Genomic DNA, 26,457 nt, shown 5'->3' with positions numbered 1-26,457 from the left:
TCACACTAACTAGAGGAATATGGTCGAAAAATGCTAAATAAGGTTATAATTTTGCTAAAACTGGAGGAAAAAGCAGTAATAACATTGTGAGAAGCACTGGAAAAGAAACATGCACAAGCAGAGGAGTGAGCTGTTGGCAGTACTGCCTAGTCCACAGGCAAGCTGTGATCCAGCATAAGGAATTCCAGGTGATCAGAAGCCATGGCCTGTGCTCTCAGCCTCAAAACCATGTTCCCTCTACAAACTACAGCACTGCTCTTCTAATCTGAATGTGCATTCAGAAAGCCACTTAACACAATATAATCATGTTTTACCTGCATTTGGTGATTTGAAGCAGAAGCTGGTTCCTGAATACCCTTCCTGAATTGTACCTTCCGTACCGTGATAGAATTTCGATGTACTTTGAAGTAGTGGGCTGTGGGCTCTAGAAGCTGCTTCAGGTGTTGTTCAGCTTTCCTTGCTGCAGTCACTGTGTCTGGGCAGCAAATGGTTGGTGGATGTCAGTACCCACTTCATCGCCTCGGTGCGTGTGAACAGAGCTCTGACTCGCAGAGAAGCGGTTTCTTTTTAGATGGTTGAAATAATATTTGGGTTCAGATAATATTTATGAAGCACCTTGAAGTCCACATAAGATAGGTCATTCAGGACTATGCATGTGTAAGCAACTTGTCTATCCTTTTCAGCAGCTGCCTAAGCAAGTTTCGTGATTGAACGTTGTGTGTTTTGGGCTGTGGTTCCACTGCGCGAGTGGTTTGGCAGCAGCTCTGGATGAACACGTCCCTGCCCCTGGCACTGTGCTCAGGGCAGTGTGACTGCTGTAAAGTGGGGTTTTGCCTTGGATGCTGCTGGGAGGGAGACAGTTCTTGGGCATCAAGGAATTCTGGGTGACCAGGCTTATGAATGGCTGAATGCATTTTACAGTGTGGTACATAGTAGAATAATTACTTAAGTGGTCAAATGGGACTGACATGAGTTCACCTGTTTAGGGCATGGTGCTAATAATGCCAAGGCTGTGGAATTGATCCTCGTGGGTCCCTTGCAACTGAGAATATTCTGTGAGTTGAAAGTAGATTTTTGTTCAGCAATGAATGCTCCTGCTGTTGCAATGTGGTTCAGAAAAGGCTGGTCCATGTTCCCCAGGGAATGAGCTGGGGCTTGGTGGGACAAACAGTGCCAGTGCTGAGAGACTCCAACTGGAGCCATACCCTGCTCCTGGCCTCCAGAGCTCACACCCAGCCAGGATTTGTGCACAGGTCCAGGGAGGAAAAGCAATGTGTTGTTCCTTACTCATAATAACAAATTCCTCAGTCTCAGCTAAGTAGAACACTTCAGGATAAACTAGACTGGAGATTTGGACTGGAGCATCCTGAAGGGAGCAATAGAGCCATTCAGATTATATAATAAGGGGAAATACCAGCTCTTATTTCTGCTGAGATCTCCTCTTTGTAAATGGCTAAGTAAACAACCCAGGGAGTTGCTGGCCAGTTCTCTCACTTAATTATGTGGTATAGCAAAAAGCAAATAGTGAGATTCTTCTGTAAATGGTCAGATGGTAACAGGTGGATATACTATGGGGAATATATATTTTCGAAAACAGAAAACTGCAATTCTTGTCTATTTTTGAAGCAATCACAAGCTTTTAAATAAGGTAGTTGATACGAAATTCAGGGCTGGTATCACAGTGAAACTGAGTTTAGGAATTAACGAACACCTTTAAATATCTTTGTGTCAAGAGTAAACCCATATTTAATTTTGCTTTCATGAATGATCTGAAATTCTAAACTAGTTGATTGTTGCAGACTGTAGAAAGTTGCAGTTTTGGAGCACTGAAACTGCCTTTGGAGAATTCTAGCAAAATCTGTGACTCCCAAGAGGAAATTCAGCATCATAAATTTATGTTAATGAGAGGAATGAAAAAGTCCCAAGACAAACTTCCATCAATCAAAATCCAGAGAAAAAAGGTTATATAGTAACAGTGAGGGAGGGAGTCTGGCCATGAATAGATAACAAATTAAACACACCACAGTAATTTGCAAGAAGGCCAAGTCTGTTCCAGGCAAGGCTCCTAATGTTTCAGCTGCATCTGATCCAGGATTACATCCAGTCCTTCCCTATAGGGAAACTGTACAGTTTAAAGATGAAGTGTGTTAAAGCAATGGCAGATTTTAGTTTCAGGTTGTATATAGTGGGGGTTTCTCAGTGTGTGTATGCCCTGGACATGTATTATTACAGCTCATGTCAATGATTTTGAGTTCTGTTTATCCTTTGTCTTCCCTTTAAGCCCTCAGAGTGATCCTTTTCTCTGAACAAGACAGAACAAGACTGAACAAGACTGGGAATGATCAGGAAACACTGGAAAGAATAGAAAGCAAATAACAAGCCACTTCAGTGAAAAAGGGACAGGGATAACTTCAAAAGTTAGGAAAAATTAGGCTTAAGGCCACCTTTCATTAGAAGGCAGGTAGAGCTGGAAAGATACAGTCTAAGAGGAGAGCCATGAGCACTATTAAATTAATTTAAACCAAAATGTTGGTATTTTTAAAATTAGTAACAGAAAGAAAATAATTACTGCAGGTGACCAAAGAAATAAGCCAGCAGAGAAAAGTTGAGTCAAACAAAACAATTTATTTGGAAAAATATGTAAGACTGGTTAAAAAAAAAAAAAAAAAAAAAAAAAGAAAGGATTTGCATCTTCCGTGGAGTTTGATGTGCTGAAAACCAGCTTAGTTCTTAGGGTGATTATAAGGAAGCTTTATTTTCTATGGAAAAGCTGGGCTTCAATGGAACACAATATTATCTCAAAAAGTGCTCACCATACTGAAAAAACAACTTTTTGTTAATAGATTCCCTTAAATTAAGAACAAATTACTAAATATTGAGATTTTTTTACTGATAATTTACATTAGGTGCTGTAACAAAAGCTAATTTTTTTGTGAAGGTAAAGGTTTTTCCAATGACCTCCCTGCCTGGCTTTGCTTTTGTGAAGAAGATGTGGCTGCATAATGGTGCTAAACCTTGGTGAAATGCAGATCACATCCATGATCAGGTATCCAAGAGGGCAGAATACCTCAAACTCTGAGCTGCCAGTGTTCCTGCTGCAGAGATGCCTGAGGGCAGTGATATTAAAGCTTCCAGCAGTGGCAGCAAGTGGGAAAAGGCCAGCCAGGAGCTCCCTTCTTCCTTGTAGCTCTGAAATGTGTGGCAGGAGAGCAGTTTCCATCCCCTCTAGTTCTTCAAAACCATTTTCCTTGAAGAAAAGGAAAACTTCTGCAATTTTGTGCCTTCTTTTTTCCTCACTGCCCTGGGCTTGTGGAGTAGAAAAATGTATCAGTGGAAAAGAAGGAATAAAGGTGTGGTGCACATTGTGCTTCTGTTCTGAATCCTTATCATTTAGACAGCAAAAATAGCTTTAGAGAACAACAGACACTCTTGAGTTCAGGTCTGTTTTCTGCAGACTACAAATCATCTGACCTGCAAACTCTGCAGTGTGGTGGGTTAAGTAAATGCCCTTTTGCTTCTGGACAACAAGCCCAAATAATCTAAAAGTAGTGTCCAGTTAAAAAACTATCAGACAATTGGGTTCCTTTCCTAGTGAATGCTCATAAATGGCAGCAGCCAGGCTTGCATGGGTGTTGCATGTCTGAGCAGCAGTGAATGAGTGGGGCTCTCCAGCAGAGCCTTCTGTGACAAACCCTTGGGAGGTGAGGGGAGCAGAGAGGATGGAGAGGGTGGAATACAGGGGCTGCTGGCAGCCTCTGCAGAAGAGCAGGGATGAGGCTGTTGCTTTATGTTGATCTTTCAAAGCAGTAAGCATTTCTCAAGAGAGCCTATCTGCTTTTTTTGCTAAAAGACCTGCCTTTCTCCTTCCTGCTCAGTAAGTGTGCTTGGCTGTGGGCACCAAAGCCGTCTGTGGACTCTGTCCTTTCCACTCCTCCTGTGCCACTCGTGCCTTCTGTGCCCAGCTCTGTGCCACATTTGCTGCTCCCGCTGTGCCTGCTGTTCCTGTGTGGAGCTTGTGCCTTAGGGAGGCAGGTGAGTATCTGGCTGTGCACACAACTCAGCAGGGATTTGGGGTTCTGGACAGAGTGTATGTCAAATTATGCTATGCTCTGCCTAGGTCTCCCCATCAGCAATGAACTGAAAATAAATATCAGAAGAGCCATCCAGCAGAGGGTCTTGTTCTCTGAATGTGAGTCTGTACATCAAAGGACCGTGTTTCAATGTCATGGACTAATGCAGCCATATGTGAGCTGAGTCCACACCAACCCTCTAAGTTCAGCAAAACATCCTTCTTCAAGAGTACTCTTGAGCACCTGCTTTCATTTGTAGATCTGTTTTTATAGCATCCTAATTTCTAGAGTGAAAGGCAAATTAACGTCCTGTGAAATGGGGGCACCAGTGAACAGCAGTACTGAAATTTCTGACTACATCTCCTTCAGCCTACTGAGACCTAAAGGCCCCTTCTACAGAGAAACTTGATCTGTCTAAACCTGAATCTTTATGCAGAAGCTTAAGTTAATACATCATGTGAATTTAAAATCAAATCTGAAATATAAAATTTAAAAAATATTTCCTCCTAATATTTGTTCTTATTTATCCTTTTAGTAAAAAAAATAACCTTTACTGATACCACTTGGTCCAAAAGCAATTCACTTTGCAGCTATTCTCTTCTCCCTGCACCATTTTTATTTTTGAAGACATTTGGCTTCATGGTTCTCCTTTTTTTCCTCCCCCTTTCAGGCTTTATTTTGCAAGCAATTCTTTATAGAGGAGTTCAGCATTTATAAACTTTTGGTAGTGGCTGGCCAAGAGTGCTGTGATAGCCCTGCGTTTTCCTCTGAGGGACTCCACAGAGGAGGTGCCAGACTCCTGTGAGGTGTTGGTACATTAACATAAGAACTGGAATACTGGTGGAGATGAAAAGAGGATCCCTAACACCCTAAAGCTCTTTCCTGTGGCAGGCAGGAATGATGATTAAAGAAAGTGTAGTAGACAATAGAATAATTAAGAAGTGTAAGACATTGGTGACATTTTCCCCTTCCTTGTGGTTAGTGATTTAGGGTCTTTGCACAATAGACAGCATTGTACACAGTAATCTGAGTGATCGTTGTTTAATAGCCACTAATGGCTAGGAACATCTTTATTCAGTTTTTAAACTCCTTAACCCATTTTTACTCGTGGTTCTCACTTTTGCTACAGTAAATTCCACAATGGAATTATTTCCTAGTGCTGATGAAGGCTTTTTTTTTTTAGAAAAATGAGTATGTAATGTCATCTCTTTTTGGAGCAGTATTCCCTAAATATGCAGGATTTGGGAAAAGAGAATGTACAGTTGCACCAAATATTTAATTACTCCAGTTTAAGGATTTAATTACTCCAGTTAAAACCAACCTGAAATCATCCATTCCTCCCACCTCCCCTGCAACACCTACAGCAGTTGAGTGACCTCAGGGGAGATTGATGTGACAGTTAATCCACCATAAGAGTATTAATTTCCCTTCAGAGTGGCAGCCTTGCTACAAACACACTAAACCTGGACATGGAAAGAGTAGAGGGATGCAGGACCACTCCTCCAGTGGCATACCACCCCTGGATGGATCAAACCCTTTATAAATATATAAACCATCTGCACAGAGTCTCAATGTTTGGAAAGTATAGGTCAGCTGTTTCACCTACTGCACAGATACCATATCTTTTCAGGACTTTCTCGTTAAGTGAGAAACTTCTTTGGTTTTTCGCAATCCATTAAGATAAATTCCACCCTCAGTGACAACAGCCACCTAAGTTTGCATGAAACATAATTCAGTCAGCTCCAGAACTGTAAATGTTCTCCAGTATGCTTTCCTGACATCACTTGGGGGAAAAAAATCCTACCAGCTATGATAAAAATCGTGGCTCCAAGTTTTCCTTCTCTCTACTATTGCTCTTCAGATCTTAAATTGAGAGTTTCCATTACAACATAAGGCATGAATGTACTGCTGTTCTGTGTAATGCACAGTGCTTATTCACATATTGGCAGCACCTTTATGTTCCAGTGCTGGAGGGAAGAAGTAAGAATTTACTTGCTGACAAAGTGACAGACACTGTCAAGTTCACTTAGGTATTTGGATTTAACTTCTGAATTTAATTCAAAAGAAGAATGATTCACTTAATTTATTTTCCTTTGGATATATCTCAGATTGTTCAATTACAATAATATCAATTTTGCCATAATGGAATTGCTCATTTAATAATATTCAGCTGATAATGAATGTGATAGTTAAAACATTAAAAGATCCTGAGTCAGCTAACAAAAGCCATGAAGTTCAGACCTTAATAAATTGGCAGATTCTAAAGAGATTTTTTTTCTTTTATCTATTTACAAAATTGGGCCTGATTTTTTTTAAAACTGAGGGAGAGGAATATCTGAGTCTCCCTTCCATCACTTAAAAAGTCTGCAAAGCTTTGTAAAGAAAACAAACAGAAAAGCCTCTCATAGGAATGCTATGGTCCAGCTGCAGCCGAGGCTCAGGCACATCGGTGGCTTCAGTTCACTGCAGACACAGCGAGCTCTCCTCCCTTCTGTGAGAGCTGCCCTGCATTTGTTTTGCTTGGATTCCCAGCAAAAACGGGAGGGTGTAGGTCTGTGTGTCATGGCAGCCCTTGAACAGCACAACTGCCACGATCTTGGGCCTCCATCGAGTGGGCACCATGGTTCATGGGCTGGTACCTCCTGCAGCATTTTTTGTGCTGCACCTCTGGCAGGATTACACACGTCAGAGTCCAAAGTGAAACAGTCTGCTCATTGGATGGTGTGTGGTAGGTGAATGGGGAGGAGTTGATAAAAGGTCATGACACAGGGTGCAGTATTGAAACTTTCCTATGTGGCTTTCTGTCCAGTTGAAGTACAGTGCCTGAGAGTGGGCTTCTCCAGCTGAGACCCTTAGCTGGATCTGAGGTCATACCAAAGGTAGCAGATCAAGCCAGAGATGTGTAGTTTCTTCTGCCTTTGGTTTAGAAGCAATTTTTCACGGGAATCCCATAGTTAAAATTTCCAGGGGTCACTAGGGGATTCACCACACTGCTCTAATGCTTTATAAACAATCAAAGACAAAAAAGAACCAAGTTAGATTTAGAATTTTAGAAGTATGAAAAGTCTTTGGTACAGACATACTCAAAGCTATGTGAGTAGTGAGCTGCTACCTTGAATTACAGCCACTGTCAGCAGCCTGTGATTAAATAAAGAGTAAGAGGGAGATGTATATGAATGTGAATGTTTCACAATGTTTTTGAAGTGAAGTAACACAATACTGAGAGCATTCATTCACACATCAGCAGGGCAACCACAGTAGTCAAAAATATATCCCATTTATTGGAACAGTCCAGATGGTAGACAGACATATACAAGCATTGCCTTCTGGGTCCCTCCAGGCTGATGGAACAGATCACTGCAACCATGTGTTCATCACTGTACTGTGCTGGTGGGTCTTAGAGCTAACAACAGACCAGCATGTATGCAAGTTGGATGTTTACGGTTCAAGCAAGAAATCAGTCAAATCTTCAGTGTGGACCATTTAAGTAAGCCAAGATGCTTTTACGTAAAATTAAATAAGGAGCAGCATACATTTTTTTTTCTCTCTGTGGACCCATGGGATCAGCAATTTCTGTTAGCACACTAATTTACGCAGGATCACAAGAGAACTTCTTGTGCTGGTATAGCTGGGAGCAGACAGTACAGAGGGAGCAGAAGAGTCTGTCATGGGTGATTTTCAGACATGGCTTTGTTGTCTTATATCTTTTATTGGAGTGTTCTATAAAACAACACTAGGCCTGAGCATCATGAGCAGCAAAATACTGCTGCCTGCCTTCTAGTAAGTACCAACAAAACGGGACAATCTACCTTTTTTCATCTCAGACAGTGTGCCTGGGTCTCTGTCATGTGAACATTGCTCTTGTTTTGTTTGGAGTCTTTTCTAGGTTGTAGCCAGTCTCTCCAGTCCTCACAGGGCATTTCAAGGGCCGTAATTCCATCATGAGGCAGCAGTGAAGCTGTGCTGCACAGTGACTGATCCATAGCTTTGGCTGTGAGTAGAGCTAAGCCAACAGTAATTGCTTGGACAGCCTTGCTGGGCTGACTGGGTTCCCAGGTTCAGAAATTTAGTGGTGTCTCAGAGAGGAGCAGTGGGAGCTTCTGGCCATCGTGTGTTCATCTCTGAGAACTGCTTCAGCAGTCCCTCAAGCTTGGGCATTGGTCTCATGAAGGTGTCCATTCTCAGCTAATGGGTAAGAATTTTGGTCATCCCTGTTGTATTGCCATATCAGTTTCTTCATTCCTTATCTGCTAATGCTACCTTTCCTCACATTATCTGTCACAGCAAGACTTAGCATGTTTATTAACAATTCTTTGCCTGTATGCTATACCATGCTTTGGTAGAAAAAACCAAACTGCATTGCTTTGCAAGTTTCAGCTTAGTACCAATGGTGGATGGAGAGATTTTATAGAGGAAAGCCAGGGGAGGGATATTTTCCCATCTTGCTTGCAGGCCCATGTATTACCTAAAAGGGAAGCTACAGATCCTTTGATCCTGACATCCTGTCTCTGAGCATTTTGGTGTACTTTTGACTCTATTTCTGGGCCTTATGGGTAAACTTTACGAGATGCTCCATCGAAAGAACAACATTAAACTAAAATCTTAAATTAAGAGGTACAGCTTTGGCTATGGAGTTTACAAATTCCAACTTATGTACAGTGGAGAACCCTGTTATTACAGAGTGATACTCTAATAAAGCTGCTTTAGATGGCCGTAGCAATTCTGAATTGCAACAGAAATAAAACATATCCATTTCATCCACATCAAGACTTCAGCTACATGAGTAACAACTTACACTTCAAAATTGGTTTTGCAATACAAAATGAAACTTGAGTTAAAGCACACATGTAGGAAAGGGAATGCATGAGAGCTGCTGGGTGGGAAGAGACAGAAATACCTGAAAAACCTTTTTTTTTCTCCAGCTGTGCCATCTAGCTGTTTCTAACTCAGAGACCAGAGCAGCAGTCTGTGAAAGAGAGTGGTAAAAGAAATGAAAGAGTTAAAATGAGTTGGACAGAAGCAGGGACAGTGCAGATCTGTGGAAGGAAAATACTTCCCAAAATGGGTCAAAAATAACAAATACAAAATGTACTGAATGAACTTTTGTTTTTGCTTAAGATTAACTTAAATTTTTTAGAAGAGAAAAAACCACTTTCTCTAACAACACGAACCCTGTGTATATTTACCTGAGGCTTATAGAAATAGCTCATATGACAAGTCTGGCTCCATAAACTCCGCCTAAGAAGGCTGGATCAGCAAAATTCAATCTGGAAGCTGTCTATAAATTTATTAAAACTGTCTGAGGTTTCTAAGTTAACTATTGAAGTAATATTCTGTTTGTAAAAATATGTAAGTTTTATAAGTTAGTACTGAAGTCCATGGAAATCAACTTGCAGCATCCAGTGCTTTAATTAACTTTAGATTTAATTCTTCTGATAAAGAAATGCTAACTCAAGGCCAACTACATAAAGTGAGGTCTATTTGCAAATGAATTTAATTAATTTTAATATATTTTTGTCTTTTTTACTCACTGGAGATTTTCAGCAGTCTCATGCTTCAAGTAAATCTTAAGGAAGAAGTCAAAGCAAGCAGTCAGCTTCTCTCAGGCCAATCAAATAGTGCTTTTCTGCATGTTTTACTGACAGATGAACAGGCAATCCCATTTATAGAGCATACTACATGTTGACAGAGTGCATTACTTCATTTTGCAGTATTGGCTATTTGAGATCTTAGCAAAACAATGCTGAGGTCGCTCTCATTCTGAATTGCCATCCTTGGAATGTGGCTTGGGTTTTCATTAACTCTCTCACTACAAGGTAGTGCAGATGGAGACAGATTTTACAGAGGGGGTTGTAATAAACATCAGAGAGCAGAAAGTTGTAAACAACCTAGATTCTTTGTCCTGTGGATGAATTCCTTTTCCTTAACGCTTTGATGTTCTCAGCATCTTGTGGACACTTTTTCTAACTGGAGGTGAATGGGTGGGTAATGCACATGGACTTTGATACCTCCCAGCTGGTGTGTGGGGAGAAGTGGTCTCAAACTCCAGCACCCAGTGAATATATGCCTCAATATAAACAGTAAAAGTTTGGCTATCCAGCCTGGTGCTTGGCTCTCAGCATTCTGGCTCTGCTTAGGAGCACAAATCGTGTACAGGATCACTTCCAAGATTTCTCCTCGACTGTTTAATCAAGAGAACAGGACAAAAAGGGAGAATAAAGAGCACAGCTCTAGCACGGCTCTCTCTCACTGCTGTATTATTCCTGCTTTTCCCTATGCTGGCTTCATTGAAATCACCAGTATTATCAAGTTAGTGTAAAATTGCAGTGAATCTATCCAAGGCCTTTTCCATACTTACATTTTTTCGAGTCTTACCAGGACAGTTAAAGCAAAACAAGTCACTTGAGAAGAATTTAACTAGAAATGAGCTGGGTGTCCTTACTGCCAAAGGAGAGCATAGTGGTGGGGGAATCTTTAGGAACAGCTTCAGTGCTTTCAATTCATAGCTTACCTTTTTACAAAACAATTGCCTGAGAATGGCCAACATTTTTATACAACCCAGCTTTTCCCAAGCCGTTTTGCCCAGGGGGATCTTCCCCTCCCAGATTAGCATAAGTGTCTTTGCTCAGCAGCACTGTGACCATGCCACCTCTGGATCCCTAGATCTGGAAGGCTGTGGGTTGTGCTTTGCCTTCACCTTCCTCCAACCCCTGCAAAGGGAATGGCCACAGTATGGGGTACACGGGAATAATTGCACCCAAGCTATGAGGAATTCAGAATACTTCCATCAAGTAAAGGATCCTGCAGATTAAAACAATACAGCTCTGCAATCGGAGAAACTGCTTGGATGATGGTGCATGTCTTATATGAATGGTGTTCCTGTTGCTTTTTAAATCACTTTCTCTAAAGTGCCTGCACTCAGAGCTCCAGTTTCCAGGTAACAGGGAGAACCAGACGCCCAAGTGCTGGGTGATTTAACCTTTTTTCTGAATACCACTGGGAAGCAGTTTGAGCACTAATGTATTATAACTCTTCAGTTAAACTCGGCTCTTTTGGCACGTAGACTAATTTGTGAGAGCAACATGCCACATTTACATGCAGTCACATGTAGTACAACTGTCATGACTTCTGCAGGGGAGAACAAAAGTACAAAAAAGGTACCTTTTCCTTTATGTTTACTGGGCTGTGTTTTCAGAAATATGCACTGCTAAATACCGAGTTAGTCCATAGGCCTTGTTGGGTAAGGGATTAATCAATTTTGTCTCGGTATATAAGAAAGGCCTTCTTGCCTTTCTTTGCCTTGGGGAAGAAATCCCTTCCCCAAGCTCCAGCTTGCATTGGTTTAGATTGTAGAAGCACATGATGGTTGAAACAGTCTCAAACTGCTCAGCTGTTGAAACTGCTACCCAGGCAGCTGGAGCAAAGGTCTTTAACACAGTCATTCCTACCTTCGGGTAGCACGGCTTGCTCTAGGCTCTGTACATGCATGTGTCTGCAATGGCAGCTTCTCCAGGTGGGCACATACAGTCAGTGCACTCATCTGGGTCTGGAAATGTGTTAAGCAGATCAAACACAGCATCTGTTTAAGACTGCCATATCCCAAACTCTTTCAACTCTACTGTCACTATAGAGTAGGTCTTCAGTGACTAAACGGTGCCCAAGATACAACTCATGCATAGACACTGATGGGTTACTACCTGAATCTGAATCAGAAGTCACACCTGGAACACTTGGACATGGCTGTTGTTGTTTGTTCTTTTTCTAAATCCTTTACAATGTTTTTAGACTTAGGGTAAGAGTCATCCAGAGTGTTTAACACTCTGCATTTCTCCATCTCCCCTTTGAGTGCTGAAGCCTATTCCCTCATATTCTCTCACTTGTCATGACAGGTCAGGGGAACTTTTATGCCTGAATCATTAAGTGACTGAAGTTTCTTACTAAATAACAAATATGCTTTGATGCTTTTGCAGCCTCAAGATGAAAACAACAATGAACTTATGGCCAGGGAAAATGATGCTCAAATAGAACTCATTACTACTTGAAGCCCTCAGACTCCACACAGTGAAATTGTAACAATTCCTGTCCTTCAGAGTAAAACCAGACGGTGAACGTAAATTGCTAGAGCACACTGTAAAAATGCTCATTGCTAATTCAGTGCACATTCATATATACAAGTTCAAAATACCTCATAAGGAACTCAGCATGTGAAGTTATTGGATATGATTCCATTTTATAAATACAAAAGAAGAAATATTTCAAAAGCCATTAATCACGCTAATGAGTAGAAATTTACTATAGTGGGAAAAACTGATTTACTTGCTTTCAAATATTTCATTTGCAACCCCTTGAATTCACTTCTAATCAATCCAGGAAATCTATCCCTGAGTTACAAGCAGGCTGCATGGAGACTCTGGGTTTATGACTGAGAAAAAATCCTCCTGGGCTGTCCCACTGCCCAAGGCCTGGGACTGATTCAAGAGTGTATATCTTTGGTAAAGTCCATTGAGTGATCCAAACCCAGGCCCAGTGATCCTGAAAATTCTCAGTTCCCATCACCAGTGTGGGTTGGCTGGCAGAACTGCTCTGCAGCAGCCTCCTAGCTATAGGACAGGCTGCGTGCCAGGGCTTGGCACTGCCAGAGATGGCACGGCCCTGCAACTTGTCTTTGCCAGGACCTCAGGGCTTCACAGGACTGCAGCAATTCCTAGTTCCATAGTAATTCTCAGGCTGCCTTTCTGGCTTCCCAGGCTCCCTGCCCTGGAGCAGAGATGTACTGGGATGCCTCCCAGGGACTGTCACTCCTAGGGCAGTTTGCATGAGCCAGGGCTCAGAGAAAAGAGGAATTTTTGTCAGGCTCATTGCTAACCAGCAGACTGCTTCATGATTTGGCTTTATCTGTCTCCAAAAACAAAAAAAAATGTATAGGAATTAATAGTTCACAAAAACTTTGAAAATATTGGCTTTAGACTCAATCGAATGAAAGTCAAATTTTCAAAAGCAAAGTTTGTTCTCAGCTGGAACACTAGCTTTTCAACCAGCCCCAGTGAGTACTATGAATAATAATACCCCGTCTCTTAATTTACAGTTGAAATCCAGAAGAACACAATGTCCATCTGCTTACATGATCCCCAAATTATTGACAACTTCAAAAACATGATGTTTGTAACCACTTCACATATAGCCTGAAATGTATTAAACAATGACTTCATTTGAAGAGGTTTGTTAACATTATGAATATTATTATTGTGGGTCACAAGAGGCTTGGTCTTGTTCCAGTCTTGAAGTAATTACTTTTAAACTGCAAAACTGGTTTATGAATTACAACATTAAATCAAAATGTACAGTAGTCACGTTACTTCTTGGGAGGTTTATTGTGTAGTTATTACTCCGCAGACTAAATGGATTTTAACTATCCCATACTATTCACAAAGCAATTTTGAATAAACTTTTGGTTTGTGAAAGAGCCCTTCCTCCTCCTGAATTCCTGTCAAATATTTAGATGGTAAATTTAGATAGAAGCTCATGCTTCTGTCTGTTGTTGATAAGCATTCTTCTTTCTAAACTGAGCAACCAGACCATGTATCTGTAAGTGACTTGCTTCAAGTTAGTGGTTTAAAAACTTTTCTTATATAGCTGCAATTTCTGTAAAAGTCATATGTAATGAAAGAAAATTATGTTTTTCTCACTCCTCGGTTCTTGGAAGACATTTAAGGGAGAAGGATAATTGCTAGTGAGAGCATAGCCCAGTTTTACTTTACAGTGAAGGTGAGTTGTAAGGAGATAAACAAGGAAGGAAATACGTGGAGATCTACCCACTCTCAGGAACTAGAAAAATCTTCCTGTGAATTGTTATTTTTCCAGATGTGTATGATTTACAGAGATGAGACTTCACTGAGATTTTTGGCTTGCATGCTTAAGTCTCCTAAGCTGTTTTGATACTCTTAACCTGGGAGTTACATTTCTTTTGCATCATCCCCCCCCCCCCCCCCCCCCCCCCCGCCCCAGCATTCTTCCCCTTATTTTTATCTTGGTTTCTGTCAGCAAGGAAAAACAAACATAAAAAATAAATTAGGTCTGAAACCCTGTTATTTATCTTCACATGAAACAGTGAATGGTCACATTTATTTAAACTGCAGCCTCTAAGGCGAGAAAAATATGGCAGGATAGCTGGTAGTTTCTTTTGCAACTTTAAAACCCAAATGAATTCTAGTGACACATGGGATTTATGCTAATTTTTGCTGAAAAAATATTTTATGCTATGTTTTAAGGTAAGTTTTTTGACCTACAAGTTAGTGGTTTGCAGTTTTAGTTTAAAGATAGTCTAGTGAATTTTCAGTGACACATTGTGCACATGTAAGGCATACAACGTAATTTAACTTTTTTCCAAACCAAAAGTGTTTTAGATTAAATTTCTCTGCCATGCTGCTAACTCATAGTGCAGTAATATGCACTAACACGTTAGTGACTTATAGTGAATTATACAGTATGTATATATATATATATAGGGCCTTATAAATGAAGAAGTGTAGTGATTTATCCTGCATGAGGTTCCGATAGCACACTAGTGCTAACGAGCTCCTGGATGTTTGCTAACACCTTTCACATTGCAGGAAAGGTTTCCCTTGTGATTGCTCCGTGAGTTGTCCATTTCTTATATCAAGTTACCAGAACAGCTGGTTTGGACCCCGGGGCATGTTGTCTTGATTCTCCCCTTTCCCTGTGGGTACCTTTGTTGCTGCTGTTCCTTCCCAGCTGATGCCCCAGCAGGCAGCAGCAGCTCTGGCAGCTCTGGCTGACCGACCACAGGCAGAGGGCATGGAGGAGAGTCAAGGGTCCTCCTCTAGGTATGTGCTGATTGCATTCTTAAGAAAAGCTGCTCCTCCTCCAGCATGCTCTGCAGCTTTAGGTTATAATCTAGAGTCCAGTTTGTCCTCCAGGGCTCCTCGGTGTTGGACCGTGCCAGGAGTGTTTCATGGGCATGCACAAGGTGTAGTTCCTCTTCCTTGCACCACCTGGTGCAAGCACAAGGTAAGTGTTTGCACTGAGGTTGCTTTGCACCAGCCCCCCAGGAATAAGGCACTCAATTCTTCTCCACCACTATGAACAACACTTGGGCAAAAACTCCTTGAGAGCAGTAACAGGGTCACACTCTTCTCATGTATTAGAACTCGTATAAAGAGCTTTCAGACATCTAGGAAATTACAGCGATCAAGTTCTTTCCAAATAGGATTTCTTTCTGTCTAAGAAGATTTGCATCGTTATTGTAAAGAAGCAACTCCAGGAGTGAGATGGCACTTCATTCTTCATGTGCATTAAGTACTATTTCCCTAAGTTCTTTTACAAACTGGTGAAAAATTATTGACTTGTTTTGATAGGTAGCAAACAAATGAATAAAAAAAGTTCTGAAAAAAAGATTTTTGTAATGTATTGACTCCCTAAATTCTGATTCCTTAATTTCTAGGTTTCATTTATAGAACTTTAAGCACTTCATATACTTGTCTGTCACCTTTTCTCTCTCTTCTTTTTGGGAAGTAGACTCAAACCATTACTTGTAGCAACCAAATGAACATTTGGCCAGGGTAAGAAAAGTGCTAATTTCCCAAGGAAGAAGTGTGCTGCCAGTACCACTCTTGGCTCTGGTTCAGCAGCCACAGAGATGAGTCCTTTCCAGATGTGGAGTTACCTCTGTATGGCAGCTGCATTCATGTACTGTTAGAAATGTCAGGCAAACAAACCTTCATGCTTGCTTCAAGGTTTTTCACCTGAAGATATTGATTGTGTTTTCACCTGTATGATAGCCTCTGCTTTTTTGAATGCAAAGAACCAAGGCACTGAGAGTGTTAAGGACTTTGCTAAAAGTCAGAAAAGTCTGAGCTTTAATAGCTGTCTCCCAGGTGGGCTTCTCCTCACTTAACTGCAGATGCCTGAAGGGCAGCAGTCTGACCTAATTGTCAGGGACTCTCAGTGAAGTAGCACTTCAATTTATGTGCACTACTTTAGATATCTACTTGGAGTGACATACATACACACCACATGTGTGGGTTTCTTCCTGTGGAAGAGGGTGGTAGCCTCGGGTAATAAACTGAGATGGAGATTGTAGATGTTTACATTTAGGTTAGACAAATCCTTTACTGCAGTAAGGACCATGCTGGCTACCCTTCAAAACAGGATGCATTTGGAAACTTTTTCCTGCCTCATCTGATGAGACATCAGACAGCTTGAGTCACTAGTTCTAGGTGAAGTTCATGGCAGAGAAGTAGAGAAGTCTGTTCTCTCCAGTTTCATAATTGTGTGCTGTCTGCAACTGAATAGCTATTTTCCTTTGTTTATTAGAAGTTACTGTTGAGAAAGCACTCAGTTCCTACAGTAATGTTGGAAAAACAAAACTGGCTTCACTAATGATCAGGTAGGTAGGATTCAATTACCTACTCATTTCCCAGCTGCTGTGTTGCAAGCAACTAAATTTTAGCTGAAATTCTTGATTCTTCTTTTCTGTTGTCAATGACAAATGATACACAGGAGAGGAGTGACAGTTTTAATAAAATCTATGTTTGCAGGTGTAAAGCCCACATTACAGCTCCTCAAAGCTGTGTAAGGAACAACCATAATGGGAATCATGGAAAGCATGAATTGATTGAGTTGCCCTCAATCAAACATACAGGAAACTAACTGTGATGCTCTGTATCCTCTCTTAAGAGAAGCTGACCTGAAATGTTTACACTTCCCAAAGTGAGCTGCATGCATTCCTTGGGTACATAGTATCACGTAAATAAAGAAGGAAGAAAATTTGGAAGGAACAGCAGAGAAGAATCATAAATGCATCATAAGTGAAAAAGAGTGGAATGTGAAAGGGTAAAATGGAAACAGAATGGCCAGAAAATCTGTCTGTAAATCTTGGTTCCTAAGTGGCTTAAGAGAGGGACAGATGATTGCAGGCAACTGAGTAGTACAGCTCAGTGGGCTCCTCTTCACTGCAGACCAGGGTGGGCTCCAAACCCTGTGCAGTTTGAAATCAGAGACTCCTTGGCCACCATAAATACAGTGTAAGGGAGCTTTCTAATCACAGCCACAATAGCTAGTGTTCAAAATCCAGAAAGCTTTTGTTGAGATCTGGCCTTTGAAAACACCTTCTGTAGTCAGCAATTAGTTTTAAATTCTGATACTAGGTAGACACAGGAATCTTTTCTCCCCGTTCTTTTATATTATATGTTCAGAATAAAACCAGATCTAGTAAACCTGCATTTTTCTGGGTTGATACCGCCCAAACTGTAAGTTTTTGCTCATAACTCTTCCTTGTCGTCATAAAAAGTTCAACTGCAATTCCTTATCATGTATTCTTTATTTTTAATCTTAGCTGCACCAATGTAACAACCTGTTATTATTGCAAAGCACTTCAATGCTTGCTCTTCATCTGCCCCCAGTATCCTATTCCCAACTAGACAGTCTCCAGATTTCTTTTGTGCCAGCTCTGGCACTCATCTCCTCCCTCAGAGGGCTGATTCAGTCTGCTAAATGGAAAGAAAGATGTGTGCTTCATTTGCTGTATTGGTTTGTGAGAAGCACGGAGGCAGAGGGAGGCAGAGGGAAGGGAGCTGGTGGCAGTGTGTGGCTGGAAGAGGGGTATGAAGAGGGTTAATGGGAGGCAGACCCTCCTTTTCAGTGGCAATGAGTTTCTAGGCCAAACAAGTTTGACCTGCAAAATTTCACCTTTAGTCCTTCCCTTCTCTGGCTTCTCCCTCTAGGGCATTCTTTGCCTTCCTGTTTTTACCCCCCTTTCTTTGAATTACTCTGTTTTCTCAAAGTTTCACATCTCTCCTTTTACTGGTTTGCTTCTTCTCTACCTTTTCTAGGTCTGGGGGTTCTGCTCTCCTCCATACTATTCTTTTCACCTTGGGGTATTTATTAGAAACAACAGCCCTGTTTTAATGCTTTTGTGACGTTTTGCATTTCCTTTTGCATTGCATCTGTGGTTAGAAGCTGGTGATGGTATAGACCTCAAGCAGAAATCCTGCAAACCTCTTCCCATCTTGCTTATCTACTTTGTGTGGTCAAACCTGCAGAGCAGACAAACAAATACTGGGAATCAGAGCATATGATATATGCAGAGTTTCCCAACTGAAAACATCCCTTTGAAATAAGAGGTAGAAATTTAGAAGATAAGATTTCTAAGAGAAAATTCTGGGTTTTATTTTTTTACCTTTTTTTTCCCCCACCTACCTGCCTGGAGATTCTGATGATTTTAAGTTTGTTATATAAGGTTTCTTTCTATTGGGTGCTGCTTTCCAATACATGCTCTGCAACTGTTCAAGTATCTACCCTGCCTTGTTTTCCAGGAAGGGAAGTAGCACAGATTGTTCACCCAAGAGACAAAAATTGACTTTGTTGGTAAATGCAGATGCTGTGTTCTTTGTTCATGCCAAGTTGACTGTCCATGGGAACACTGATTTCCTCTGCAATAGGGATTAAGACCCATGGAAGATCCATAACTGGAAGCTTTTTGGGTACAATACATCAGCATCAGAGCACATAAAACTTTGGCTCAACTGATTTCTCTTTCCAGGATGTATTTTATGTTATTGTACACATTTTTTTTTTCTTTTTTTTTTTTTTTTTTAATACCTTCTCCTTTCTCCCTAAAGTACTCTGCTACCTCTGTTTTGAGATAATGCAATGGGCTAGTAGCATTTGCATAGATTGTAGGGTAGAAACAGTAAAAATGGATTAATTCCATTTATGGAACACAGCACTACACTAAGGCCACTTCTTCAGAGAACAACCGAGAGTAACTAGGGGTTTTGCTGCCCTTACCAAGATTTGTACAGAGCATTTTAAAATTATTATAACGTTACAAGAGGCTCAGGAAATCATCTAGCCTGACCTAGGCTTGGCTTAGGTGATGCTTAGCTGACAGAGGTTTATACATTTTTAAATACTTCCATTGATGGAATAATCTCCCCAGGCAAGTCACACAGAAGTCACTACTAATTATATAACAGCAGAATGCAATTTTCCTTCAGAATTTGTTTGATCTTCTACAGTTTGTGAAAAGATACATTCATGAAATAACAAATAGGCCGTGACACTTCATTGGCATTTTATTTTTTGGAGTCTTTTGTGTTAAAGATCACAAGCCAGTTCACGAAAAGTACACTCTGTAAAACCATGAACAGGAAAGTTATGTTTTATTTGTCCCTCTCTCCATCACCTTTAGGTCCTCGCCTGCAGGACCAGGTTCCTCGCCCCCAGGTGCTGCCAGGGGTGGGCGCGATGTTGCCCCGGGGCTGCGGGACAGGACGGCTGGAGCCGCCGGTGCCGAGCGACCGGGGCTCGGAGAGCGCCTCGGCGGGGCGCCTCGCCCGGCGGGCTCCGAGCCGGTGTCGGGGTCCGGCCGGGAGCGGAGCCGGGAGCGGAGCCGCCCCGCCGCGGAGCGCTCGCAGGTGCGCCGGGCTGAGCGCCGCGGGGCGGCACCGGCGCGGGGCGGGAGAAGCGAAACCGCCGCCCCTCGGCGGCGCCGGGAGCCGCCTCCTCCCGCTGCCGCCCGGCTCTGCCGAGAGCTGCGGCTCCCGCGGCGGGCTGGGACAGCCGGGGGCGGGCTGCGGGCGGCAGCTTCGAGGAGGGGCGCCGGGGGCCGCGGCTGCCGGGCGGGAGCCCAGCGCTGCGGCGGCCGCCGGACGGCAGGTCGGGGTCAGCGCCCAGCGCCGCCCGTTCGCGCCCATGGGCGACTCGGTGTTCGGCGAGAGGCCGGCGCTGCGCTACGCGGTGAGTGCCGGGCGGGAAGGGGCTGCCGGCCCACGTGTGCCGTGGCGCGGTGGGAGCGTCCGTCTGTCCGTCCGCACCGGCGCGGAGCCGCGGGCCAGGGGGAGGTGGTGCGGTGCTGCCCCGGCGGGACTCGATGCGCGCAGCCGGCAGGCAGGGCGCCGAGCTGGAGCTTTCCCCCGCTTCCCTACCTGGGAGTGTCGCGCTTTGCTGGAGATGACATAAAAATATATATCTTTTTATTTAATGAAGGAGAGGGCGATGCGGCGCCGGCCCGGGGCGGCCGGGCTGCAGCCGGCCGGAGCGCTGGCGGAGCAGCCGCTCCCCGGGCGGCGGGGCGCTCCGGCTCGGGAAGGCGCCGGGGGATCTCGGCAGCCCCGGGCCCGCGGGCGGGGATGAGCCGGGGGGCTCTGGGGGCCGGTTCCGGCACCGCTCCCGCGGCTGTTCACGTAATAGCACCATACTTTATTTAATTTCCTTCACGAGAGCTGGTGCTCTTGAGAAGCCGCTGCACTTCCATCAGCCTTATTAGGAGCATTTTCTCGTTTGCTCCGGCAGGGAAAAAAAAAAAAAAAGCCGCGTAAAAACAGCCAGCTGCCTCCTCTCCTGAAGTCATAAATAAACTCCAGCACGAGTTATTGCTATTGCATGCGAGGGCTGGTGCCGCTGTCTTTTGCACCCATGTCAGTGATGAATACTTTTATTGCTGCTGTTAAAGTTGTGGGAATTGTCAGTCGGGGCAGGCTTGCTTCACTGCTCCCTGCTCCTGGGAGCACGGGATGGGTTGGTGGATTTTAAGTGTATCAATTACGGGATACACTGCGATGTGCGGTTTTTTTTTTTGGTTTTTTTTTTTTTTTTTTTTTTACTTGCTTCACTTTGATTCCTTTAGTGTTGGACATGAAATTAAACTTCTTTTTATACATTCTTTCATTTTTAAAACCCTGTGTAAAGAATTTGGAAGAGACTACTTAGGTGTTTTTGGGCAGCAGGGTTTAATGTCTGTCTCTATACATATTTTTGTACTGTAGGTGTTAGTGCATTCAACTGCTGTAATAATATGAGAGTTTTTAGAGGTAATGGTAAGTCAGCTAAATTAGTTCATAGAAACAAATACCTTTGGTACTGTGTGCGAGTAGTGATAGTGATTTCACCAGGAATCTAATTATCATACATCAAACAAATCGGAACCACTTCTTTCAACAGGGTAATGGTGCTGTGAGTATTTCGATGTGTGGAGACCACTTCCAGTCACGTCACGTGCTAGCAGCATGAAACTTTTATTACTTCCTGTGATTGTGCTTGTCAGTCTGCCATTAACTACCAGTTGCAAACACATTATTGTTTCTGTCAGTTGGGTATCAGTCCTTGTTTTGCCCAGAGCCAGCAGCAGGTAGTGCATTGAATTCAGGATAGCAGGCATGCAAGGGAAAAAGGATGGCCAGCCATATCAGATGGCCATTACCCCTTTGACAAAACCCCTGGTCTTTGATTGCTGTAGCAAAAGGGAAATTGCACACCTAAGAATGAAACTTCATGGTATTTTTTACTATTTTAGGATATATTTCAGTGATGAAGAAGCAACACATAGTTATATCTGGGAGGTGAATGACATTTATAGTTGATATCACTGGTTTGTCTGGAGAATTGGAGTCTGGATGCTGTGCATAATCTATGCATAGGCTTAACATGGAGTCTGTGAAAAACCTAGATAAGAAGAAAAGTGTGTTAACTTGATGGTGAGCTAAGACTGTAGAGCTTACTTGTATTGAGACTGCTTAAATGTAGCGAAGTACCATTCTCATTAAGTAGTGACGTGGTGTAAATACAAATCAAGTTCTTGGATTGTTTTGATAACTGTGAAATAAAAATCATGCAGTGTTATAGCATTTAATAGCCATTAATTTATTGGCAGAAGAAATTATAGTGATTTCTGTGGTGAGCTTCTCTTCCAATTTTCAGGACTGGTAATTAAAATTTCATGGTTTTCATAAAAGGAAGCATCTGCACTAGCATCTTTGTTCTGAACAGCAGTGTGCTTTTGAAGGAAGTCTCCCAGTCTTCCCCAGTTGTTTGTTTTACTTCATGTCTTGGGGTAGTCAGAGCATGGGAAACAGAGCATTTGTTCAGGTGATGCTGAACTGGGGAATGTTCTCCTGGTGCTTCTCAGCTTGGAGGGTATTTGAGCCTCAGGACCAAGTTAGAGTCAGCTAAACTTAGAAAATTCATGTTATTTGGACATTCCATCTGCTGTATCAGCCCCTGAGCTCTGCAATGTGCTATAGCCAGTGCAACACAATAATGTAGCCATAAATCAACAGGGATGGCACTGTGATTCTAAGGCTTCCTAGTGTATTTGCAAGCATAGCTTATGCAAACACAGACTTAATAGCTTAAGACTGTTATGTCAGTGGGTATGATCACATCACCTATAGCACATTTGATCTTCTGTGTGTGTTAAGTGAGAGTGGGATGATTGATAATTATGTCACAGTTCCATTTTGAACTTGGCATTGGTGTTGACTTACCTAAAAACTCCACTGCGCAAAGAAGTAATTTTAATATGAAACCTTGCTTTCCGTGAAAAGTAAATTAAAAGAAACCAGCCAGTTGAAAATGAATAAAAATATATTGTTAAAGGAGTAGGTGTAAGAAAAACAAACCAAAATGGCGATTGAGAGACAGTTATACTTGCATTAGATCACAGAAACAATTCCCCCCCTCCTAATATATTTCCATTAGTCCAAAGCCTCTTTTCCCTTTCTTATATGTTTAGATGACATTTTTATTAAAACTTACATAAAGGTAAATAATATCTCATTCTTGATATATGCTGCCTGGCCAAACTGTACCCTTTAATTTTTAGACATGGATTAGTTTACCTGCTCATTAATCATCTGGCTGAATTACTTTGAATTAAAAGCTCTTTTTGGTATCATGGTGTTTGTAACTGATACTAAAATCTCCAAATGTTCCAGGAACAGTTTTTGTATAGTTTCATTAAAAGGGATGGTCATCTTCCTGATTTGGGATTTTTTGTTTGTTTGTTTGTTTGTTTGTTGCTAAATTCTATTTTTTCCCATTCCATCTTAGTAGCTTTATGGGGGAACTAAAAAGCTGCTTCATGTATTTTGGCTAAAACACCAGAGAGATCTATTGATTACTTGAGATGTAGAGTTTTCTTCATGTGACAAAAAGACTCAAAATAGCCTCAGCTGTTGCCCAATCAACTGGTTCCTCAGTGGTTCAAAGCAGGAAGCTTGGAGAATGATCTGGTTTGATCATTTTAATCTTAGTGTAATATCCTTTATCTTGTTTTGTCTTGAAACATTTACCAGAAAGGATTTCCCTCAAGGGAAAGGACATTTTACCCTGATGAGGAAACTCTGCCTGTCTTTCACCAGGGCACATGAGAAAATGGGGAGGAGCTGGGATTTGGAAGTGGCTGCCATGACTTGAGGGGTACCTTGGGGAATTCATTTGAGGAGAAGATATGAGACTTTCTTGGGGCCAAAAATTGAGAGTTCTGGCATCCAGAGTGGAAGGGATATGTGAGTCCCTGGAGTTGGTTTAAGCTTCTGAATCTATTGCTGATAACAAGGTCACCTCAAATTCAGACATTGGAGAGTAGCTTGAGAAAAGAAGGGATTTTTTTCCCAGCCTCCAGCAGTGTTTGGGGAATTGTATTGTGTGTTTTCTCAGCCTGTGCCCAGCTGACCCCTTGCTGGGGCGATAGGCAGACTTGCTGCTCCCTCTTTAGTGTCTTAAGTCCATGAGTCTGCATAGAAGGATGGAGAAAACAACAGAAACAGTTTTCACTGGAAACTATGACATTAGGAAACCTCCTGCTTTCTGCAGCACAGAGGGAGCAAAAAGAGGATAATAGACATTATAGGATAATACTACAGTTGTAGTAATGCTAACTGTACCTCATAAGAATTAGATATTAGAATAATTCAAGGTGGAGTAGCGAGATTCGTGGTGATGCTGTAAAACTAAACTGGAATGGTAAAAATCTCCTTGTGAGGAGGACCCAAGCACTGACATCCTCCTGTGAGATTGCTTGTGTTTTGCAAAAATCCACTTTTAAAGACAGTTCCTTGCGTTTCTGATTTCAGGACACATTGCCTTATGACTTGAGCCTTCAGCCACTAATGGATTTTAACAACAAACTTGCATGCCACAAGCAGACCACATTTGTTACCATAATTGTAGGAAATCCTACAAGTAATTTATCCTACTGGACTGTTAAGTGTGCTGTCTTCACCTCGACCATTTGACTAGTTCCTCTCTCTTCCCGGCAGTCTTGCCAGCAAGAAATAGCATAGGACCAGGCTGGGCCAGTGTGTATCCAGATCAATCATAATATATTTTTATACTTAGGTTTGGTGAGGTTAAGGACAGACTGTGGGCTGGAGAGTGAGTTCCTACCCAATTAAAAAAATCTTAAACATCTCTACTTCATAAAAGGTAGCTGCTTATTTTCTCCTATCCTGAATACTCACAAGCAGAGTTAACTTGTTCAGTAAGTTTAATTGCTCTGTAGGTGTTGTTTTCAAATTAGGAGATTTTGAAGAAAACTATCAAATTCACCAAATAAGCAAGCTACAGAAGAGGCAATTAGCAGTAGAGGAATAGTTAAATATCAGATTTCTGGCATCTGATTCTTGAATTTTATTCGTCAAGGATTTATCTCACCTTTTGCACATTGGATTTTTTGGAAGGAGGAATATGATTTCTGAAGAATATTGAGCCCAGTGCTTCATTCTTCATTTGGGTGAAATTCCCAGTGACACTGGTGACTCATGCTTACACTTCTGCAATGTTTGAAAGTACTTTCATTGCTAATCTCTAAAGAGCATGTATAAATATAGGAAGTGAGCTCTCTTTGTCACTCAGTATGAACACCAAGACCAAGCTTTGATTGGGATTGATGGAATTTGAAGTGAGTCCAGCTGTTTATCTGCTGTGCAAAGTGGCTATGAGTTAACACCAAAGAGCTGGAATCCAGGAAGCAAGGGGTTTGTGTGTGTCCCAGGAGTTTCAAAACTTAGGAAGTAGATTTCCATTCTGATCAGATTCTATTTACAGCTGTTGAACACCTCATGTGTTCTGGGAGCTCTTCACTGACAGGTGGATATTACTGTTCTTCCTCTCATGTGCAGGAGAAAGATTGTGGGCAGATGCAGGTTGAGTTGGGCAGGACTTGCTGGGTTATCTGCAGAGCCACACTGATGTGGTTTATTAGTCTGCTCCCAGATCCTCTGCAGGAATACAAATGACCTAAAGTACAGAGAAAGTGGCCACCCTGTGTATAGACAGCAGGAGGTAAAGCTTCCCTTTATTCAGTTTCTCTGTCTGTCTCTAGCATAATCTGTCCCTGCAGAGCAATTACAGTTCTTGTAATAGTACTTGCAGAGGCGCTGTTTAATAAAACTCCCATGTGAGTGGATCTTCTTCAGAGGTGTTTCTCTTCAGAGGGACACACAGCCATTAGGCTCAGATGTGGTGCTGTGCTTCCCTAGGAAGGGTTATGCTGATACTTCTTCTCCAGGAGAAGATTGACTCAGCCAGCACTAGTCCTTTGCAAAGCTTCAGGGTGATGATTTGGGCTCAGGTCTGCCTGAGCAGCAAGGTCATGCGTGGCTAAAATCAGCAACCTGTGCCAGGAATGAAGGTTAGTGTAGATGAAGTGCAAGATGAGGATTTCAGTCTCTGTTATGTCCTTTTTTGGTGATTTTTGAGCAAGGCTGTTCTCTGGTCCTTTTTAAATTTTTTTCTTCCCCTGTGGAAATACTTCTCTTCCTAAAAAACCTGTGTGTGGAAACACATGCTAGCCTTTAGAGATTATTCAGGTGTGTTGGTGGTGCGAATACAGAACTACCCTGAAGTAAAATGTTGAGCTCCAGCTAGCCAATATTCCCCATACCAGCTGATGGTTTGTATTTCAGTTCTGTTTTCCAGAAGCTTTTTGAAATTTGCAGGTGTGTCTTCACATTTCTTTCAGCCTGAAGAGTGAAATAAATTGAAGATGGTTGAGGTCACAGATATATTTAGATAGTTGCTTCTACTTGTATTTATCTTCAGTTGCAAATTGGTTACCTTTTATGCACAAATGTCTGTGTAGAACCGTGAGGAAGGAAATCTACTTACTTAGGAGATTTGTTTCTGTAGAATTATATATAGTAAAGTTGTTTTGCTGGCTACAGCTCTTCAAAATTTCATATATATTTAGAATTTAAATCTCAAATGAAAATGACACTTAAGGAATACTCAGCTTTACATGCCATCATGTAAGCAGGGATTTTTGAACTTCTTTAATTTGTCTGCTAAGGACCTCTGTTGTTCAGCCACTAGTATTTCTGTGCAAGGTGTGTTTGCTGCTCTTATTCTAATGGAATACCTCTACCTGCGGCAGAAACACAGCTGAACTCTTAGTGACTTGGAAAAGATGTACTCAGAGTTCAAATTCCACACTACTGCTCCATTTCTATGACATTTGAGAATACAGAAAGACACTTCACTTCATGGAGTGAAATGGCTTTTACTCGTCTAGGGAATAAAGGAGGTCTGCATGCATTGTACTGCTTACAAAAAGAATCTGACAGGCTTTCTGTAGCATGCCTTGGCT

At 42.0% G+C, this 26,457-nt stretch overlaps 1 protein-coding gene and 1 long non-coding RNA gene across 11 annotated transcripts in view; one reads left to right on the top strand and one right to left on the bottom strand.

Annotated features, from left to right (window-relative positions):
* LOC146768790 (uncharacterized) overlaps positions 1–14,045 on the bottom strand; it is a 29,245-nt gene extending 15,200 nt beyond the window's left edge. For 2 of the 3 annotated variants that reach the window (XR_014956603.1, XR_014956601.1), the window contains exon 1: positions 315–14,045. This is a non-coding gene — a long non-coding RNA (uncharacterized LOC146768790). The remainder of the gene's footprint in view (positions 1–314) is intronic. The other variant, XR_014956602.1, reaches the window with a different exon arrangement.
* Positions 1–26,457, top strand: part of ARHGAP6 (Rho GTPase activating protein 6) — a 308,982-nt gene that overhangs the window by 132,422 nt on the left and 150,103 nt on the right. For 5 of the 8 annotated variants that reach the window (XM_085584606.1, XM_085584597.1, XM_085584582.1 and 2 more), the window contains exon 1: positions 20,180–26,457. This exon is cut by the window's right edge. The exons of 2 other annotated variants lie outside the window; for them this stretch is intronic. Coding sequence is in view for 1 of the 6 variants with exons in the window: in XM_077781592.2 (XP_077637718.1) it covers positions 19,785–19,829 (45 nt within the window). In the remaining 5 variants the exon portion in view is untranslated. Of the gene's footprint in view, positions 1–19,642; positions 19,830–20,179 lie in introns of those variants that run through there. One more of the 8 variants, XM_077781592.2, reaches the window with a different exon arrangement.

The sequence above is a fragment of the Lonchura striata genome, chromosome 1 (genome assembly GCF_050655825.1).
Source record: "Lonchura striata isolate lonStrDom1 chromosome 1, ASM5065582v1, whole genome shotgun sequence".
In the NCBI taxonomy this organism is placed as follows: Eukaryota; Metazoa; Chordata; class Aves; order Passeriformes; family Estrildidae; genus Lonchura; species Lonchura striata.
The sequence above is the reverse complement of the archived record's forward strand: the minus strand, read 5'-3'. Positions and strand labels throughout refer to the sequence as shown.